The sequence below is a fragment of the Camelus dromedarius genome, chromosome 11, assembly GCF_036321535.1.
Source record: "Camelus dromedarius isolate mCamDro1 chromosome 11, mCamDro1.pat, whole genome shotgun sequence".
NCBI lineage: Eukaryota > Metazoa > Chordata > Mammalia > Artiodactyla > Camelidae > Camelus > Camelus dromedarius.
Genome location: NC_087446.1, coordinates 52,867,954 through 52,888,980, shown reverse-complemented (window position 1 = coordinate 52,888,980; position 21,027 = coordinate 52,867,954). Strand labels below are relative to the sequence as shown.

At 35.4% G+C, this 21,027-nt stretch overlaps 1 protein-coding gene across 6 annotated transcripts in view; it reads left to right on the top strand.

Moving 5' to 3' along the window:
* The first annotated feature begins 5,672 nt into the window (after positions 1 to 5,672).
* Positions 5,673 to 21,027, top strand: part of CCNT1 (cyclin T1) — a 28,553-nt gene continuing 13,198 nt past the window's right edge. The window contains exons 1-8 of one of the 6 annotated variants that reach the window (XM_010997440.3): positions 5,716 to 6,136; positions 8,223 to 8,304; positions 13,959 to 14,087; positions 16,218 to 16,278; positions 17,640 to 17,702; positions 18,931 to 18,976; positions 20,113 to 20,276; positions 20,436 to 20,506. In XM_010997440.3, the coding sequence (XP_010995742.1) occupies positions 5,976 to 6,136; positions 8,223 to 8,304; positions 13,959 to 14,087; positions 16,218 to 16,278; positions 17,640 to 17,702; positions 18,931 to 18,976; positions 20,113 to 20,276; positions 20,436 to 20,506 (777 nt within the window). In that variant the 5' untranslated portion in view covers positions 5,716 to 5,975. Of the gene's footprint in view, positions 6,137 to 6,178; positions 6,361 to 8,222; positions 8,305 to 12,273; positions 13,859 to 13,958; positions 14,088 to 16,217; positions 16,279 to 17,639; positions 17,703 to 18,930; positions 18,977 to 20,112; positions 20,277 to 20,435; positions 20,507 to 21,027 lie in introns of those variants that run through there. The other 5 variants (XM_064490927.1, XR_004140114.2, XM_010997441.3 and 2 more) reach the window with 5 other exon arrangements.

The window sequence follows — 21,027 nt, the reverse complement described above, 5'->3', positions numbered from 1 at the left end:
TTATTACAGGTAATTTACAGATTGTCTAAACTTAATAAATTAAAATTGAATAAATTAGATTAAAATATAGTGAATATTAAAAACTCATCTCTTCCTAATTACTACATTTTACTATTATCTATGCTTATGAGGTTATTTAAATCTACGTATCTAGATGTTCTGTTGTTTTCATTCTTTTTCCTCTTTGCTTTTCCATTTGGGAAGTTTCTATTGACATATCTTCAAATTGATTCTTTCCTTGGTCATTTCCATTGTACTGATAAGCCATTCTTCATTTCTGTTAGTCTTTTTGACTTCTAGCCTTTCCTTTTCTTAGTTTTCATCTCTCTGCTTATGTTTTTCATTTATTCTTATGTATTGTCCACTTTTTCCATTAGAGTCCTTAGCATATTAATCATAGTTGTTTTAAATTCCCAGTTCTAATGCTTGCTTTGTCTCTTCATTTTTTGCCTTCTAGCATGCCTTGTAATTTTTTTGTAGAAAGTCAGATATGATATATTGGGTAAAATGAACTAAGGTTTTATATTTATCTGGCTGGGAGTTAGTCTATTTCCTGATTGCTATAGTTGTGGGTGTCAGAGGCTAAAATTTCCCCTGATGTCCTTGTCTTTGTCTCCTCTGTTGTCTCTGGGTATCCCTAGAGATACTTTCTTAAATAGAGTTTCAGTGTGTAGTTCTTTCCGTTGTAACCACAGGTTATTATATAGCAGCCCTACTGATGTGTTGGGGGAGGGGAAGTGTTCTGTAATTCTACTAAGTCTCAGTCTTTTAGTGAGCCTGTGTCCCTGGACTGTGACCATCACAGATGCTTCTTGTCTTTTTTTTCCCCCTTAGATGAAACAGGAAGGCTACAGGAAGCTGGAGTTGGTCATTTTCCTTCTCCCACATTGGTTAGGCTCTGTTAAATAGCTTCCCTTGAGGGCAGGGCTTTGAACTGAATGCTCTGGTGCATTTCAAAATGGCTACTTTCCCCCTCTCCTTGCTAACAGAGGGAATTTTTCTCCAGTCTTCAGAGTAAGACCTGTGGGGCTCCTAGAGGTAAAACTCATGAAAATGTGGGGGAACCCTTAAGCTGGGCCCACAGGAGTTTTAAAAAAATCTATCTAGTTCATATTCAGTCTCCAGCAATTAGTCAACTGCTCTTTAAATATTCCTATCAGTTGCTGGTTCCAGGAGTAGTTTTTGCTCCTAGTAAGCCATGATTCTCTGTTCTGCCTGTTCTGATTTTGCCTGTCTTGCTAGTTTTTGTGCTAGAGGTTTGCCCTGTCATCTCAATTCTCTGATGGATCTAAGAAGGGTTATTGATTTTCATTTTGTTCAGCTTTTTTGTTGTTTTGAGAACAGGACTGATGACTTCCAAGCTCTTTACATGTCAGACTGGAAACCAGAAGTACATGTCTATTGTATTTGCACGGGAGAATTACTATTTGATGGTGTGTTCATCTCTCCCCAATTTCATGATCATTGATGTCACACTGGTGGTGTGAAACTGGCCATGATGGGAAAATTTAAACTACAGTAACTGGCAAACACTACAAAGCCTTAATTTATTTGTTTTGTTGACTGTCAAGACTTAAGAAAGTGATTAAGAAAATGTTAATAATGTAAATTAAGTTTAAAAGTGTATCATATCTGTAGCTATTACACTGTCAAAAGCACAAAAAAATTGAAATATTTCCAGTATTAAAAAACTATTAGCAATTTAGCAGATGTTGCTCAAGTCACTGACAAGTGAAGTTCCAACATAAGTCTCATTGTTTCGCTTTCATCTTATTAATGAAATGAAAATATCAACCAGCAGTCAAAGCTATGCAGGCATCTCTCATTTTATTGCACTTTGCTTTCTTGTGCTATGTAGATATTGTGTTTTTCACAAATTGAAGGTTTGTGACAACCCTGCACTGAGCAAGCGTATTGGCGCCATTTTCCCAATAGCATTTGTTCACTTTGTGTTTCTGTGTCACATTTTGGAGATTCTCACAATATTTCTAACTTTTTCACTATTATTATGTTATAGTGATCTGTGATCAGTGATCTTTGATGCTAGGTGATTATTGCAAAAAGATTACAACTCACTGAAGGCTAAGATGGTGGTTAGCATTTTTAAGTAACAAACCACTTTTTAATTAAGGTATGTATATTGTTTTTTAGATATAAAGCTATTGCATACTTAATAGACTACAGTAAACATAACTTTTATATGCACCGGGAAGCCAAGATATTCATGTGACTTACTTTATTGCAATGTTCACTTTATTGTGGTAGTCTGGAACTGAACCTACAGTTATTTCTGAGGCACCTGTACTTGTTTGTCAAATGCCATCATAGGTTAGTTCTTGATTCGAGTCTGGCAAAATTCAATGAATATATTCTGTGAGAATCAGTTGGCTGTAAGAAATTTACAATAAAGGAAATCGTTTATTTTAGTTTTTATAAATTGTGTGCTACACATTTTTTATATCAGTAAATTTTACCATAAATGTATGTAAATATACACATCAATGATAGCTGGGATAGTTATGAACAGCACATCATCTTTTTGTATTTTAATTTGGAGATTATGTGAATCTTGTGGAGAAATTGTTTTAAAATGGTAAATGGTAATAATGTGTGATGTAACTGAAATATGACATTCATAAGCATGACGCAAAATAAGATCAAACCATGATATAGTATAATCCTGTACCCAGAATGAGTAGCCTTATAGATATGATTTACAGGAAACAAAGTCCTATTTAAATTAAAAAAAAAAAAGGAGGAAAATTCCTCTGGCTTAAGATTTTGTCAATTGTTCTTTAAGGGCAGTGTATCTGAAGACTACCATTATTTTGACAATGAGCATGTATTGAACACCTACCATGTGCCAGATGGTGTTCTGTCAGGATGACATTTAAGATCACATAGCTAGTTAAAAGAATAACTGGGAATTTTTAGGACATTATACTAAGTGAAATAATCCAGTCACAGAAATACAAATACTGTATGATTCCATTTATATGAAATATCTAAAGTAGTCAAACTCAAAGAAACAGAAAGTAGAATGGGAGTTGTCAGGACTGGGGGGAAGGAGAAATGGGGAGTCGTTCAGTGGGTATAGAGTTTCAGTCTGCAAAAAGAAAAAGCTGTAGATACCTATTACATAACAATGTAGATATAGCTGATACAAATGAACTGTACACTTAGAAATGGTTAAGATAGTTAAAAAAAAGAATAGTTTGGGAGGGTATATAGCTCAGTGGTAGAGTGTGCACTTGGCATGCATGAGGTCCTAGGTTCAATCTCCAGTACCTCTGTTAAAAAAATAAAAAATAAGTAAACCTAATTACCCTCCAACACCCCCCCCCAAAAAAAAAGAATAGCTGGGATTGGAAACCAGGCCTGACTCAAAAACTCATGTTTGGCAATTATGTTATCACTGCTGACTATTTTCAAATAATTTCATCTTCAGTCAAAGAATATTTCCTTTCTGTGATTTACATAGGTTTCCCTCTTCTGTATGGCAAGGTAGCAAGCCATTGGGTAGCAGTTGCATTGCTGAAGCCTGACAAATATCAGACTTTCTTCTTAGAATGCTGGTACACTCAGCCAGAACAGCAAATTCAAAATGGAGTCATCAGTCCAAAGGATTAAGCGGAGAACCAAACACAGGTCAGAGAAATAGGCAAGAGGGATCTGGGAGAAATAATTTTGACTGTTTAAAAGGCAAAATTCAAGATAACATAACTGAAAAAGCACTTATTCTATTAAAAGAAGAAAGTCTGTAATGGAAGAAGTTTGAAATCATTCTTTTTTTTAATGTTATAACATTTAATGTTATATTTTTTTTAATGTTACAATTTTTTTCCTCCATTTTTCCAGAGTAAAATGGAGCTATTGCTAACTGTAGGCAGTAAATGGCAGAAGAGGGCCGGGAATGGAAGGAAATACTTCTGAGAATGAATCAGAATCTGAGTGGGAGCAGCAGTGACTACAAATGACAAAACTCAAAATATTTACTGTAAAAGACAAAGAATTTTAACATTGTTGCAGAAAAATGTGTTGCAGAAAAATGTGTTACAGCTCAGTTGTGACAGCAATCTATATCCAGGCGAGACACCAAGCAACACTCAGAGAGTTGGAGAACTCAGGTTTATTACATCAGCCTACCCAGAAGACTTAACGCTCCAAGAACTGGACCCCGTCTGTAGGTTTACACAGGCCTTTATAGGCTGCCAGTTTTACACTCTGCAACATCATATGCAAATAAAGTATAACAGAAGTTGACCAACCAGGAACAAGCTTTGTAGAAATAGACCAATCAGGAGTGAGAGAACTAACCAATCAGAAGTGAGCTCCATGCAAATGAAGTACTACAAGTGGACCAATCAGAAGTTAGGGAAGTGGGCCAATCAGAAGTGAGACTAATAACCAATCTGGAGTGAAGGAACTAACCAATCAGAAGTGAGCTCAGGGAACCAATAGAATTTTAGGGGTAAGTAAGCCATTTCAGAGGCAAAAAGTGAGAGAGAGGCTCTGGGCCAGAGAACCAGATGGTGCCAGCAGGAGAGTAGTGGCCCTGCTGGGGGGTCCTGCCCATGTTTTTATGGGGCTTCCCGCCTCAACATTACCCAAATTTAGTCAAGATAACTTGCGTGTTCCAGAAAAGCAAGAATACAGTCGCTAGAGTGGGAGAACCAAGAGAATTAGACTTGATTTTAAAACCTACACTTGTAAGTGGTGTAGTGTAGGACAAACTACCTAACCTCCCCAAGCCTCAGTTTCTTTATCATAGGGAGCTGTGAGCATTTGTTGACATTTATTGACTACTAGGGCCAGGACTGTACTAGGTATGTGCTAGGGATACAAAAATGAACACGGTATTGTCCTTGCCCTCAACTTCAATATTAATATAATAAATATTATGATACAAACTACTGAATGTTTTCTATGTGCCACGTATTACTATAAATGCTTTTAACGTACTAAATCTTCATTTAGCCCTCTTCTGAACCTAAAACGTATCTACTGTAATCATTTACAGTCATATAAGAGGCACCGAGAAATTAAGTATCTTGCCTACGATCAAACAGCCATCCCAGTTAGAGCTGGGACACATGCTGTCACAGGGCAAGAACTTACAAATTTGTGCATACGCAGTACGGCAGTGGAACTTTCCACACGGAAGGAGCAGTTTTTGTTCTCCCGTTCGCAAAATAGGGATTAAAATATTACTTCTTGGGGGTTGTACCGATTAAATGAAATATCATACTTAATAATCAGTATTGTGCTGAATACTAAATTATCAATATTAACTTCCTTTTATTTAGGTTGCATCACCGTGGCGAAGCGTTAAGAGTGTTTTCAAGGCTTTAGCTTTTCAAATGGGTAATTTATACCGTTACCAACAACGTAAGAGCCTTTCAGTTGCTTTAGGTTATGATATGATAGATAAATGTCTCCAATTACTTTTTTCCGTTCTTAGTCTCACCTACTTTCTCTCTCAAGTATTCCATCTCCCCCATTTCATACCGCCACCGCCACCACAAGCGAAGTTCTCCGCGGAACCGCGGAGCGGCGCGTGGGCGGCCGTCTCCTGCCGCTACAGCCGTTACCCCGCCCTCTCGCACAGGGCGCGAACGCTCAACCCAGTTCTCGCGAGAGGAGACGTTTTTTTTTTTTCAAACGAGAACTTGTAACCCCGCCTCACCTCTCAAGGGTCATAAGATTAGCGCCTGCGTCCTAGACCCAAGATCTTTCCTGGTCGCCTACTGGCTATTAACTCGGCTACGGGCTGACCCGAGGTCCATTACGGAAGTAAGTCCTTTAAGAGCAACCCGGCCCCCGCTCTTTGGCGGAAGCGTGTCACGATGTAGCCGTCCGCCCTTAGCGGAAGTTCGTCGCGTCGCAGTTGCCCCCGCACAGCGGATGTGTGTCGCCGCTTAGGTGACGCTGGGAAGTGCTTGCAGCCTCCGCCGCTGCCTTCTGGTTGAAGCACTATGGAGGGAGAGAGGAAGAACAACAATAAACGGTGGTATTTTACTCGAGAACAGCTGGAAAATAGCCCATCCCGTCGTTTTGGCGTGGACCCAGATAAAGAACTTTCTTATCGCCAGCAGGCGGCCAATCTGCTCCAGGACATGGGCCAGCGTCTTTACGTGTATCCTTGCGGCCTAGGCCTTCGGCCTTGGAGTCAGTCGCGCCCTATTCGGGCGTCCAGCCCTCAGGGTCTGTCGCACAGAAGGGAAGAGGGTGGGCAGGGACTGGATGTCTAGTTGAGAGAGCCTCTGATGGGGCGGACTGAAGGTAAGTGTTCGCGGAAGGGAAGCGAGGCGGAGTTAATTTCCCGCTCTCTCACCTGTGCCACCAACTTGCTGGGAATTCGTATCCTTCCCGCATTGTGTTTTAACTAGCTCTTCCTAGTAGTCCATTTTCGGTGTATTCTGATCTCCTGCTTGGTAACTTTGAGATTGTGCCTTTTTACTATGCTCTAGGGGTCTGGTGGAGGTGTAACTGTTGACGGCTGCCTCTTGAACTTAGTGTGTAAAGAGAGTTTTGAGAAAATTCAATACCTGACGGTCCTATAAAAAGGGTGGCCTAGAATTAATGCCCCAGTTTTGGCTCAAAATATGTTCCTCACACTAGCTGTTTCAGAAACCTGTCAAATTCTTGTTTTTCTTTACCATAAAATGGGGTGACACCGATTGAATTTGATTTCTATGCCCAACACAGCGATTGGTACTCAGACGTTCAAAAAGTAGTTACTGTTAAGAGTTTTATAGCATTTCGGAGGAAGGAAGGATGTCAGTTTAGATTTGTAGGGATGTAGACCTACAGAGCTAATGTTGTAAAGCACTATTTATAAAATACTGAGCTTTTAAGTTACTCAGAGTGGTAATGTATATTCGTCTTCCTCGTATTTAAAAGATTTAGTTTTTTTTTTGCTTTTCAAGTTTTTTTTTTTGTCGGAAAACATACTTATTTTGTACTGGAGAAAGCTAATACAGTTTTAAAGTTCTTTCCACTCTGAAAGTGAAAAATTATTTTTGCGTGCAGTTTCCACTTAAATATGTTGCTTGCAGTAATGTTTGTATCTTAAGTTTGTGCTCACTATGGAGGTTTTGCTAAAAGCTAAAAATGGAACTACGATATGACCCGTAATTCCACTCCTGGGTATATATCCCAAAAAACTAAAAACACTTATTTGAAAAGGTATGTGCAACCGCAATGTTTATAGCAACATTATTTACAATTGCCAAGATACGGAAGCAAGTTTAGTGTTCATCAATAGATAAATGGGTAAAGATGTGGTATATGTATTCAGTAGAATACTACTCAGCCATAAAAATGAAAGTTTGCCATTTGCAGCAAAATGGATGAAGTTGGTGGCATTATACTAAGTGAAATAAGCCAGAGAAAGACAAATACTATATATATCACTTATATGTAGAATCTAAAAATATGACAAACTAGCAAGGAAAACAAGCAGACTTGCAGATATAGAAAACTAGTGTTTACAAGGGAAGGGGGATGGGCAAAATAGAGATGGGAGAGTGGAAGGTACAAACCACTGGGTGTGAGACAGGCTACAAGGATTTATTGAACAACAGGAGGAATATAGCCAGTATTTTATAATAATGAAATGGGAAATAACCTATTAAAGTTCTATGGAAAATCAGAAAAAAAGTTTTTCTTTTCAGTAAGTATCAAATAATTCACTGAATGAATATCAGATTGGTCCCAGGGTTCACCTTATGAGAAGGCTTGGTTGCCAGAGAGAAGTAGAACTGAAAAGTTAATTGCTGGAGCCTAGAAGATGAAGAGATAAGTGGAGACATACCTAGAGAGCAGACCCGGGAGGGCGTTGTAAATCCTGTGAAGAGATATCCTGTGCAAGTGGATCACTTTGGCAGGATTTTCAACAGGTGAATGACAGGTTTAGGTCTTAGATAATTTTGTTTGTATTCCTTTTAGATCCACACATACTGAGAAGCTTGCTTGTTCATTAATTCAGCAACTTTATAGTGAATACCTGTTACATATAAGGCATTGGGCTATGTCAATTAGAGGTTACTAATTTGATGAAAGAACAGATCTGCTTTTTAATTCTGAGAGGTAAATACGATTTTTATTTAGGTGCAGCTGCTGTGCTTTCACTGCATGGTCCTTTTGGGGCGCATATAAAGATTGTCTTTTTGCGAATTGTGCTACTTACCTGTTTTGTGGCCTTAACTTGAACATTTTAGCTCACAATTGACTATCAACACTGCTATAGTATACATGCATCGATTCTACATGATTCAGTCCTTTACACAGTTCCATCGAAATGTAAGTATAATTTTTTTATTTGGTATAATCCTTTTGTGATTAATTCCAACTTCATATTTCTTGAGTGGTTAATCTTTGCTGCTAAACTGGGATAAAATTTAGGATCTATCAGTTTCATTATGCGTCGCACTGCTGTTCTGAACCCAATCTTCCAGTTTTCTTGTGAAGTTTCTTGTGAAGTCTAGCTAGTTGTTTGGTGGGTTTAGTGCATACTTGGAGTCGGCGGATTCTAATAAAGAAATAGATAATTGAAGACTTAACATTTTTGGGTTCGGAGAGTAACATTAAAGGGGAAACTATGCTTAATTTTTGAAATGTAATTTTTGAAATGGTTAGTAATATGGACACAGGAAGACAGTGTAATGTAAGTCAGTCATTTGGATTTTCTAAATATCTTTGGTAAAATTCCAATCAGTGACCAGAAGGGGAAAGTACATTATGTGATGACTGCAGATAACTTGTAAGACAGGAAGAAGAAAATAATAGTAATAAAGGGATTTTTTTTTCCTGGACAGAATTATAAATAATACTATTTTCAGTTTTGCTACCTGAAATGGTCCTATTTAACATCATTGTAAATGACTTGGAAGCAAATGCATAGGGATATCCCAGTTGCAGGTAAGATTAAATTTGTTTAATAAAATCACAAGGTAATAGGGCTAAACTTGATGAACACTTCGGTGGATTTGTGAGTCAAGTATTTCATCATATTTTTAAGAAAAGGTTATATTTTGAGGAAAAATGTTTCAGACATTCTTAAGGTGATGGTATTTGAACTCTTTTTATGCCATAAGAAGAGAATCTGTAAAGCTAGATACTGCTCTTACAAGATACTGGTGAAAAGTTTCTTTTGTGTAGCACAGGTAACTGTGGTCGATATCTTGTAATAATTTATAATGGAAAAAAATATGAAGGCGAATATATGTATGTATATGCAAGACTAGGACATTGTGCTGTACACCAGAAATTGATACATTGTAATTGACTGTACTTCAATTAAAAAAAATAAGATATTGGTGGACTCAGTATTGGAAGTAACCGCACAGAAACCCCTTAGATTTGTGGATTAAATATTCCCAATTTTTCCTGATTATCCAATCCATTAGGCTCTCTCCTACTCTTAACCTCCCTGCCTTCCAGCCACACCCTACCTCTGATTGCAAGGAACACACTCTTATTAAGGGAGAGAGAAGCATTTAATGAGGCTGACAGCTCTAGAATAGAAAGTAGTCGATAAAAAACGGAATTTGAAGGGGAAGCCCATAGCTGTCTTGACAATTTTGAAAGTTTTCTGCATTTCTTTTATTATGGTAAAGGTTTGAAATCCAGGGTGAACTATGTCTCAAATCAATTTGTCCTTTCTATGCATGTGTGTGTGTGTGTGTGTGTATCTATATTTCCCCTACTTTTACCTTTTACATTATAACTTGTTTTATTTTCTGTGTGTTTATTTTAGCAAGGGCAGAGACTCATTTTCTGTGTATCCTCTAAAGCGCCTTGAGTAAACTTGTTGAATGGGTGAATAATACGGTAATTATCCAACATGGATTCTTTTGGATTTCATGGCCTTTTCCAAAATTCAGTGATTCTTTTAATTTGGGCTTATAGATCCTCTTTAGAGAATTGACTTCAAGCACATTCTGGATTAACAGATGAAAAATGTCACTCCTTCATTGTGTTAACTCTAAGAATTCAGCTGTGATGAATCCAAGTTCATATTTAGAGTACTTAATACATTGTTATGGCATTGTTATATAACGTGTCCTATGAGGTGCTCATACATTTTTCTTGTTATTTTTTCCTATTACAAAGGTAATAAATGCCCAGGATAAAAATTAAAACAAGACAGACATGTATAATGTAAAAAATGAAAGCTCTTCTGTAATCCCACCCTCCAGAAGTAACTTTTGATAAACATTTTGGCATATAGTATCCCAGACGTTTTTCTGTGCATATAGTACCAGTATTTATATATTTCCATAAAAATCACTTCTTACTATACTACTTTTACACAGTTGCCTTTATCACTTAACAATATGTATATATTGGACATTTTTCTCATTGGTTCCTCATTATTTTAAATGGCCACATAGTATTTGAGTAATTACCATATTTTACCAGCTCCCAGTTGATGAGCTGGTTTGAAATCCAGGGTAAACTACATCTCAGATCAGTTTGTCCTTTCTATGCATGTGTTTATGTGTGTTTATATATTTCCTCTACTTTGCCTTTTAAATTATATCTTGTTTTATTTTCTATGTGTTCATTTTAGCAAGGGCAGAGACTCCCTTTTATGTGTATTCTCTAAAGCACCTTCCGTAAACTTGTTGAATGAATGATCTGGTAATTATCTAGTTTGGGTTATTCCTCGTTTATTATATTATAAGTAATGTTACATAAGATAGTCTGTTACATATATCATGCATTTACATGGCTATTTAATAAATTGCTGTAGGTGGAATTGCTGTGTCCAGTGGGATGCATCTAAAAGATTTTTGTTGTGTCAGTTTGCTCTCCTGAAAGATCATGTCAACATACATTGTTTCCAGCACTGTAGGAGAGTTCTTTTCTCTGAAACAGATATTCGTTACTTTAGGAAATACTAAGTTCTGACTACTTTTCAAGCACTAGAGATAGAGTGGTGAACAAGATAGAGGGAGTCCTAAATTATTTTCTTAATTTACATTCCTTCAGTTAGTGAAGTTGAGCTTCTTAAACCTGTTGGTTATTGATCTTGTGAAAGTGAAGAATTGACTTAAAAATTGACTTGATTCTCTTTGCCCCTGTTTTATTGTTTTCATCTTTTCCTTTTATGAGCTATTTGTATATTAGATCTGTATGTCATTGCCATGAATACTTTCCTCAGTGTGTTGCTTACAGTGTTTTAGAGCCTAAAGCTCTTGCTTTTTTCCTTTTAAAAAAATTTTATTGAGTTATAACATACAGCAAAGCACAGAAGTCTAAGATGTGCAACTTGGTTACTTTTTGCATGGTGTATATGTAACCACCACTCAGAACAAGATATATTATATTGCCAACAACCTGGAAGGTAGAGAATTTGTCTTTTGATTGAAATAAATTTTATTTCTTTAGTGGACATGATTAAATCACTGAGTTACTTTTTTTCCGATTAAATCCTGACATTGCATTTACTCTCTTTTTGAGGAGAAATACAGTCTCATTAGTTGAATTTCTACGTGTACTGTCTAAAATTTTTTTCAGGTGGTGGAATGCAAAAGTAGTGGTGAGCAACCTCGTGTGTGTGTATTTATGTTGTATTTTATATATTTAAAATACCAGTGTTATATTTTAATAGCTGACAAATTGGGGTATATATTACTCTCTGGAGTCAGACTTGACTGGATTTGGATTCTTGCTGCACTGCCTACCAGCTCTAAGGCTTTGGGCAAGTTACCATAGGCCTCAATTTTCTCATCTCTTTGGAGTCAATAATAGTGCCTACCTCATAGAATAGTAAATAGGATTTAGGTGGATTAATTTACAAAGTGCCTGCACATAGCAAATGAATAAGTATTAGCTGGCATTATTATTATTCTTTTAAAATGGAGAAAATCTTGTACTCTTGCCTGGAGTAAGAATTCCTCTTAGAAATTGCCTTTGATGGGAAAGCACTTTGATAAGCTAGCTTGGTATGTGATTCCATGAGGAAGAGTGAGTATTTGTATGGTTGATTGCACAAAAATTAGATTGAAATTTATCTCCTGCAGTCTTTTATTTACTAAGATATTATTTTGCCTAGCTAGCCACTGTTTGTATATCATATTTTAGTTAGATTCTTTCAAATTTATTTTTAGCCCCTTTAAGGCAAAGTTGTAGGCTGAAAATCTTGGTGTTGTCTTTGAGTTGACCTTTTCTCTTTCCCCTTTGTCCAATCAGTTATGAAGTCCTGTTAATTTTTATAGTGGTACTGTTTTTTCTCTCCCTATAAATACATATTGTTACCATATAATTAAAAGAAGACAGAATAAAGGAGAAATGATGATTTCTCTATAACCCATTGTTCAGAGATAATCCTGTTAACATTTTGATGTATATTCCATTAGAATTTTTTTCTCTGCATGCAGATACACATACATATAATTTACTGAAAAACTTAATTTTTCAAGGTGAAAAGTGGGTTTCTTTTTTTCTTTGTACTGCTAGTGCCTAGTTTAAACTTTATTTCCTAATGCCTGGACTGTTAAAATTTTCTCTTAAAATAAACCCTAACTTTTAATGTATCCTATTGTTTCCTCCTTTTAGTGCCACCTACCACCAGGTTAATCTTTCTAAATGTTTCTTAAACTCTGTTTTTTTCCCCTAAAATCTTTAGTGTCGCACTCTTCTTAAAAAATCTTTGGTGTCTCACATCCCATTTTTTATATCCTTTAATTACTCAGTTTAATGTTCAAAATATGCTTCATGCCCCAATTCCCCATACCTTAGTTCATGCCCATTTTCCTCTGATTTTCTTCTTTGTTTATCTTAAGGTCTAGTCGAGTTTATGTAGCAAGCTCCATACACGATGGCAACAAATAATGGAGGAAGAGAATTGTTACTATGAATTGGATTTGTGGAGAAAAATCTGTTCTAGCAGAGTATTAACAGATAACTGCAGGGATACAAATAAGTATTAGAATGCTTGTCAGTTCTACTCAGTAAAGTGAAACAGATACAGATACTTCACTTATGTAAAATTATTTATTGCATTTCTTTGACTCCTGGTGAATTCTGGTTCATGCCATTGCCATCTTTGATTCACTGAAATATTCTTGTTAATATTCTAAACTTCCTGAGGTTTCCAGATCACCAGGCTATGTTTATGTCCTGTTGTTCTAATTTCTTGTTTAGTGTCTTAGTTTGCTGACTACCTTTGTATTGGCTTGATTTTTTTTCCCTCTGAGTGCCTCCTATGTATAACTTGTTGATTTTAATACCATACTTTGGGGAGGTGGGTATAGCTTAGTGGTAGAGCACATGCATAGCATGCATGAGGTTCTGGGTTCAATCCCCAGTACCTCCATTAAAATAAATAATAATATCAAAATAATAATACTATAGTTTGAATTCCTTTTTTTAAGATTCGTGCTCCCCCATATGTAAATATAATTTAGATAATTTGCATATGGTACATTTCCTCCTTTTAGTGTACAATTCACGAGTCAGGCAATCGTCACCATCATCTCATTTCAGAACATCTGTATCACCCCAGAAAGAAACCCCTCATACTTTAGCAATCACTCCCATTCATTCCTCTCTTTTCCTAGCCCCTGGCAACCACTAATCTACTTCCATCTCTATGGATTTGCTGATTCTGGACATTTCACTTTACTCCTTTAAAAAAAAGTATATAGACTGCTTTCATAAAACTTAATAATCTCATTTTAAGTAGAAAGCTGTCTGTTTACATCTAGTGGCTTTTTTGCATGGGTAGCTTTTAATGAGAGTTTGTTGAAGGATTGGTTTTCAGAAGTGGATGTGGATTAATGCATAGGAGAGGAGAAGATACTTTAAGTAGAGGAGCAAAACATAAACAAGAGGCGATGAAGTTGAGGTAAGCAAAAAAAGTTAGTTTGAGACTTAGTTCCTTTTTGGATCTACCTTGCTTTAGAAAGAAACAAGTAATTCATGTGATTTGTTTTCTCTCCATCCAGTCTGTGGCTCCAGCAGCCTTGTTTCTAGCAGCCAAAGTAGAGGAGCAGCCCAAAAAGTTGGAGCATGTCATCAAGGTAGCACATACTTGTCTCCATCCACAGGAATCACTTCCTGATACTAGGAGTGAGGTAGGGGATTGATTAATTACACATATCTGTTTTTCTTAACTTATTTTGATCATAACTTAGTTTTGTAACTTAGATTTATTGAAGTCTGCTGAATGGGGGTTGTTAAGGGAACTTTTAGTGTTTGTTCTCTCCTTAACAAAAGCATCATAGAAATTTTATGGCAAAAGTTAATTGTATTCATTCTGGTAAAACTGGAAAATGCAGGAAAAGAAGAAAATACTTCACCCAGATGTAATTTGGACTACACATATAGGAGTAAACCATTATTTTCAGCTTCTTTTCTATGAGTAGCTATACATGTATATATTTTGTATCTGCTTTTTTCACTTACTATATGCCAAATATTTTCCCATCAATTCTCCACTTTTTTTATATATTTAGATAGTATTTCTACATATACATATATATATATTTTAATAATTTTCTATTAAGATAATCCAGCTTTTCACCCCTATAATACTATTATGAAGAACATTCTTTTAGGTAAATTTTTGTTAATGGATTTTTTAAAAAAAATCCTGTCACTGGTATTTTTTTTTAACTTTTTAAGAAGTTACAAGTTATATATACTCATTATAAAATAACCCAAACACTTAAGAATCATTTAAAGTAAAAGTTAAAACTCATCTCTCCTCCTTGGAAGATACTACTTCTACAGCGTAGGTATGTACATTCTTCAAAACCTTTATCCTATGTGTGTACATATAGCTTTTTTCCCCTTTTCCATCCTTGAAGGGAAACTCCTGGCTTTAGAAGTCAGTGATTAGGGAGTGATGAGTTTGGAGAAAAATTATTTCTGTTACTGGATTATTTGTCTCTTACAATGGATGCATGAGTCATCCTTTATCCGACAGAGACCTGGAATTGTGTATTCTTCTGATCATATTGGAGAAGGTGGTTTTTTGGGGGGAGAAGGGGTTATTTTTTGATGTAATACCCCCTAATTCTCTTTGGGCTGTACCAGTAGTTCTTGTTGAAAAGAGCTGTTGGTCTGGACTTTCATTCACGTTTGAGACTACTAAATGCCATTGGTTCATAGAACTGACCAAATAACAAAATTTTATTTTAACAAAATAAAAAATAAAATCCCCACTTTTTTTTCTTCTTTCAAGTATATTTACATGACTTCTCACTTGAGTCTCTCTTAAGAGGTGATTAGAAGATGCTTTCTTCACTATATGGAAAGGAGAGCTAGCACAGTTTAAGTCCTTATTGGACTTATTCAAGATCATAAAATTCAGTGGAAAGTTAACAGCAACATAAGTCTGTTAACTCCTTGTTCAAGTCTCATTCTCCTAGAGTTCTAGACCAGTGCTGTCCAGTAGAAATATAAGGGAAGTCACATATGTAATTAGCATTTTTAACTTTTCATTAAGCTTTATTTAAAATCCTTATTTTAAGAAATTGAAATTAATTTTAATAATGTTTTATATTGTAATCACAATATATTTCCTTTAACCCCCAAATATTGTCATTTCAGTTTATAATCAATTTTAAAACGTTACTGAGATGGTTTACATTATTTTTTTAACTAAGTCCTCAAAATTTAATGTGTATTCTATACTTCTAGCACATTTCAATTTAGACTAGCTGCATTTCAGGTGCTCAGTAGCCGTGTGTGGATACTGGCTACAGTATTGGCTGGTATAAATCTGAAAGATTTTTGTTTGTTTGTTCTCTGTTCATTTGAACTCTTTTATGAATTTTAAAAATCTAGGATTACCCCAAAGGTAAGGTTTAACAGGAGTCAAATGTTTGAGATTGCCTACAGTACTGTAGGAAGGCTCCACAATGTATTTTGATAATGTTGGAAAAAGATATATTTTAAATTTTCTTATGTTTATATCACATGAAATTTAAAACCTAAAATGTCAATCTGAAAATGAATCAGATCTCTGGTGCTTTTTCTGTAGCCATTTATGAATAAAGTGTCATCTCAGTATATCTTTTTTTTTAAGGAATATCTGTACTGAATAGGGATAGGATTAATTTCAATGCCTACTCTCCCTTATAACTCCATCCTTGCCTTTTGAGGCTTTGGTTTCCCTGGGAGGTTGTTAGAATTATTTACACCTTATATATTATATATTGTGTCTTTTTGGGGAGTAATTTGTGTCTTCTCACCTGCAGACTTATCTACAACAAGTTCAAGATCTGGTGATATTAGAAAGCATAATTCTGCAGACGTTAGGTAAGTTTATTTTTCTTTAAAACATTAAAAAATATGTATGTGATATAGTGATTTTTAAATTTATGAAATAGGAAGAGAATCTTTTGGGAAGATTATTGCACATTTAGAGGTAGAGCTCAGAGTTTAACCTGGTCTATATAAAAGAACGTAGGCACAGCTCACCTTTGAAATAGCAGTTAGCAGGTGTTTTTTTTTTAAATTTATTTATTTTAATTAATTTATTTTTTTGTTCTAGGATTCATGATTTGCTTTTTAAGATTTGGCAAAATAATGGCAGAAGCTACCTAAAGAACTTTTGTCTTCCATGAATTTTTTTAGTCTGTCATTGTATTTAGATAACAGCGTTTGTTTTTAAAACTGGTAATCAGTGTTCAGAACAGCAGGAATTCAGGCTATAGCGGTTGATGGGCAACCCTGAGGATGTTCTGTTATTATCTATTATTTATTTTCATCCAAGAGACTGCCTTTAAAAACTTAGAAAATATGGAAAATAAAGATTTTCATGTTCTTTTGGGCTGTCTTCTTTTTAGGGAGGGGAGGGTTTTATGAGTTGTGTTGGAAAGTTACTGGTAGGGCTGTATTTTTTTGCATATACACACATTCATGCAATGAAATCTTCAAAGTTTATCTCTGAAGTTAGTTTCTGCTAATTTTTACTTTAATTGTCTTAAAGATAACTATTTTAGGGGACAGTGATTTTTCTGGTGAAATAATTTTTTATTAATATTTTAATGTGGAAACCAATAAGATCTAATTTGCAAGAATCAGTTATACTTTTAGAATAATTTACATCATGTAAATATCACAATAGAATTTATCTTGTACCTAGAAAATTTTATTTACAAACACAAAAAGAAACTTCATCAAAAAATTTTATGGACATACTGACCTTCCTTAAGTAATATTAGAGTTGGATAAAATGATCAGTACTAATTAAGATGGTGAAAAGGAACAAAAGTGAAGTGATAGAGGAATGGGTTTTAAAATGTTTTCTCAAGGTTAAGCTTTTGAAGATAATGATCACTTGAGTGACTGCTTCTTCTAACTGTATATTCTTTTGTCCCTAAAAAAATGTTTTGTGTTCAGAGTTTATTGGTAGCTCAGGGATCTTGAGACCGCATTAGCTCTACTGTCTGTGTGGTACATTCTAGCTCAAAATGTAAGCACCTTTGGAGACAATGTATCTTAGAGAAGAGCGTGCTGCATACTTTGTGTGACTCTCTTAGCCTCTGAACAGGCAGTTTTGGGACAAGAAAATGAGAGACCCTTAATGATGACTCAGTTAAAAGAGTTATACCTCTTTTAATAGTTTTAAATTAGTTTGAGTAGCTTTAGCTTTTAACCAGGTACTTTTTTTTTAGGCTTTGAACTAACAATTGATCACCCACATACACATGTGGTAAAGTGCACTCAGCTTGTTCGAGGTAAGGAATCCCAACTTGAGACGGCTGTCTTAAATTGTTTTTACCATTTAGTGGCTAAGATTTGCTGTGGACAAGTACATAACACAGCTGCTTTGGTCAAAAGTTAAATTAAAAAACCTACCTGTCTGAAACCAAAATGAGTGGTTGTGGTTTTTCTGTTGGGTTCTTAGAATGTTTTTAGATGATCTCTAGATAAAGAGAGTTAGCTTCTTGAGGATGTTTGTCAAAGCTGGGGGCAGATTTTGAAAAGTCAACAAATCATAAGTACCTAACAGCAGTTTTAAGGATATCTTGGGAGTAGGTGATCTTAATTTGATTCTAGGATTGATTGTCTTAGACCCTCTTAAAGGCCAACCGAGGCTGAACTAGAATTTATTGAACTTATTTTCATCATTGTTAATCCCGTGGCAGGACTTGCTCTTTATTCTGATTTATCTTTAGTAGCTATAATTGCATGAAACCTATTTATTTAAATAATAGTATCAAGGATATCTAGATACCATCATGCATTTAAGTGCCATTTTTAGTTTTGTAGACTAAATTGATAATTGGCGTCATTGTATGTTTCATCTGAAAACTCCCAAAGTTTTCCCCAAGTTCTTTGTATTTTGAAAGCATTAAAAGATTTACATTGAGCTAGAATAGAGTTAAACAGAGATGAATAAATGCTAATATTTAATCTAAGGAAGATTATAATTTGCTTTGTCAGCCAGAACAGTTTTTTGTTTTTAAGGCAGATTATGTTTTTTTAAATTGTTATAGTTAAATGATTTGTTATTTGATAATTTCCCCCAAATATATCAAGGTCTTTTGGATTCTGATCTTGCCTTCAAATTAGTTCATCCCTTAGCTGAGAAATTCTCAGTGAACCCTTGCATCAGTATCCGTCGGTTACTTGTTTAAAATGCTTATTACGTCCTTCTCCAGATGTGTTGAGTCAAACTCTAGGGAGGATGCCAGGGAATTACATTTTAAACATGTACTCCTGATACCTGGTGTGCAGAATAAAGCTTGAATCCCTAAGTCTGGAAGCATAATTATTAATATTATAATTAAAAATTGCTCAATCTGTCTCCTTTGGTAGTAGAATGTAACTGTCTTATGGTCAGGCACCATGTTGGCTTCATCCACCACTATAGTTCTCTGACTTGCAAATATTAAATACTCACTAAATAATTCTTGAGAATGAATGGAACTAATAACTCCCCCCCCCCTTTTTTTTTTTTAGCAAGCAAGGACTTAGCACAGACTTCTTACTTCATGGCAACCAACAGGTTTATATTTTAATATTTTTCTCTTCTATTTTTGGGGTAGGACTTTAATTGGGTTGGAATTGCCACTTTTAGGGGCATATGGAAAGGTGACAGTTCTGGTACTTAGTAAACTAGAAGCCAGAGACCCAGGCAAGGATCTTTGGTACAATATGTTATAGACAATTTTCTGGTAAATGTTGACTTTTCTGCACAGTTTTCATGCTGTACTGTAAAATTTCCATGCTGCTTTTTAAATTTGCTAAGGTAATATTTATTGCTGATTGTTTGACCTACTTAATTCTGCATTTGTTACTTTGCTTTAAAATATTCAAGAGCATAGTTCTGAAAGTTTGTTTAAACTTGGGGTTTGACAGTGACTAAAAATCTAATTTGGAGGATTCTGCTTTAATTAATGGTATTTTGAAAGGCTCCTTTTTCTTCACCCACTTCCAGATAAATGGACACATATATGTGAAAAGAGTTGTAATACTTTTTCATCCTCCTTCCCTTTATAAAGAAAAAAATTAATATGTAACTTGTATTACCAAATTCCTTACTCATTCTCATCTCCAATCTATTGGTTGTTCGTGGAAACCAAAAACTTCTAATGACTGTCAAGGCTAAGAAGTTCATTTTTACAGCCTGATGGGAGAAATTTTTAAAATAAACTATCAAGCATATTCACACTTGAGAGAGTGATTGTCTGTTCATTATTTTAAATAGACCAGAGTTATGATTTGCAACAGACAAGATAATTTTAAGGGTATTTCCATAAGTATTTGATTTAGGGATTATACATATCAAAAATTTTATAATTTTTCTTGTTTTGAGCTTATTCTCAGGATATTGATCCTTATTTTAAAAAACTGAGTACCCAGTCTTTTATTTTTGTTTTTATTTTTTTCAATCCTTCATCAGTGTGTAAATTAAATGATGATGTAGTCAGAAAAATTAGAAAAGTTGTTGCCTGAGCCAGGTGGGTTAATGGAAAAATCATGTTAAGTGCTGGTTCAGAGCACTGGATATTTCTTACCCTTCTTGCTCTCCAGTGATTTTTTTTTTTAACTTTTTTTTTTTTAAATTAATGGAGAGTTTAAAGTTTGGGTTCAGAACTGAGAGCTCATGACACTCTCTTGTTTCCTTCCCTCTGGTGTCAGCCTGCATTTGACCACATTTAGCCTGCAGTACACACCTCCTGTGGTGGCCTGTGTCTGCATTCATCTGGCTTGCAAGTGGTCCAACTGGGAGATCCCAGTCTCAACTGATGGGAAGCACTGGTGGGAGTATGTTGACGCCACTGTGACCTTGGAACTTTTAGATGGTAAGTTTTAGAGTAAGGGACCTTGAAAAGCACTTGCTCTTGGTTGTCCTATATCTGGCCAAAGGTGACTTGATTTCAGATGCAAATAGTTGAGGTTACTCACATTTCATTAGTTCTGCCTCTGTGAGTTTTTCTTAAATGTTCTAATTTTATTTGTAGAACTGACCCATGAATTTCTGCAGATTCTGGAGAAAACCCCCAACAGGCTCAAACGAATTCGGAATTGGAGGGTAAGAATTATTGCTGTCAGCTTGTGGAACAAACCGTTTTCTTCTTTTGACTACACCAGTGAATATACCGGAATTGGATATGTACCGTAGGTTTGGAATTTCCCTTTTTATAGTTGTGCAATAGTCACGACTTCAACTTCATAGTTTGGATACTGACCCAGAAGTCAGTGGTTGTAGGTGGCAGCAAGATTTATTTTGTGTCTTGCAACTCTTGTGATATAGTCATTTGGTCAGTAACATTGGTTGAGTATTATTTGTGTGGAGACTGTTAAAGGGAAAAAATGGCTTTTCTGAGTCACAGGGTGTTGTCTTCTGGTAGAGGAAGGATACAGACTTAGGAGTTTAGCGCTATTATCATAATTTTGTCTTTGATATTACCTGCTTTTAAATGGATTTTAGAATTTTGTTTTTATATAGATTACAGTCTAAAGTATTTCAGATATTTTTCAAAAGTCTTACGGATAATGGAATTGTTCCCTTTTTTTCCAGTGTCAAAAAGTTTAAAAATGTTCCTTGCATTT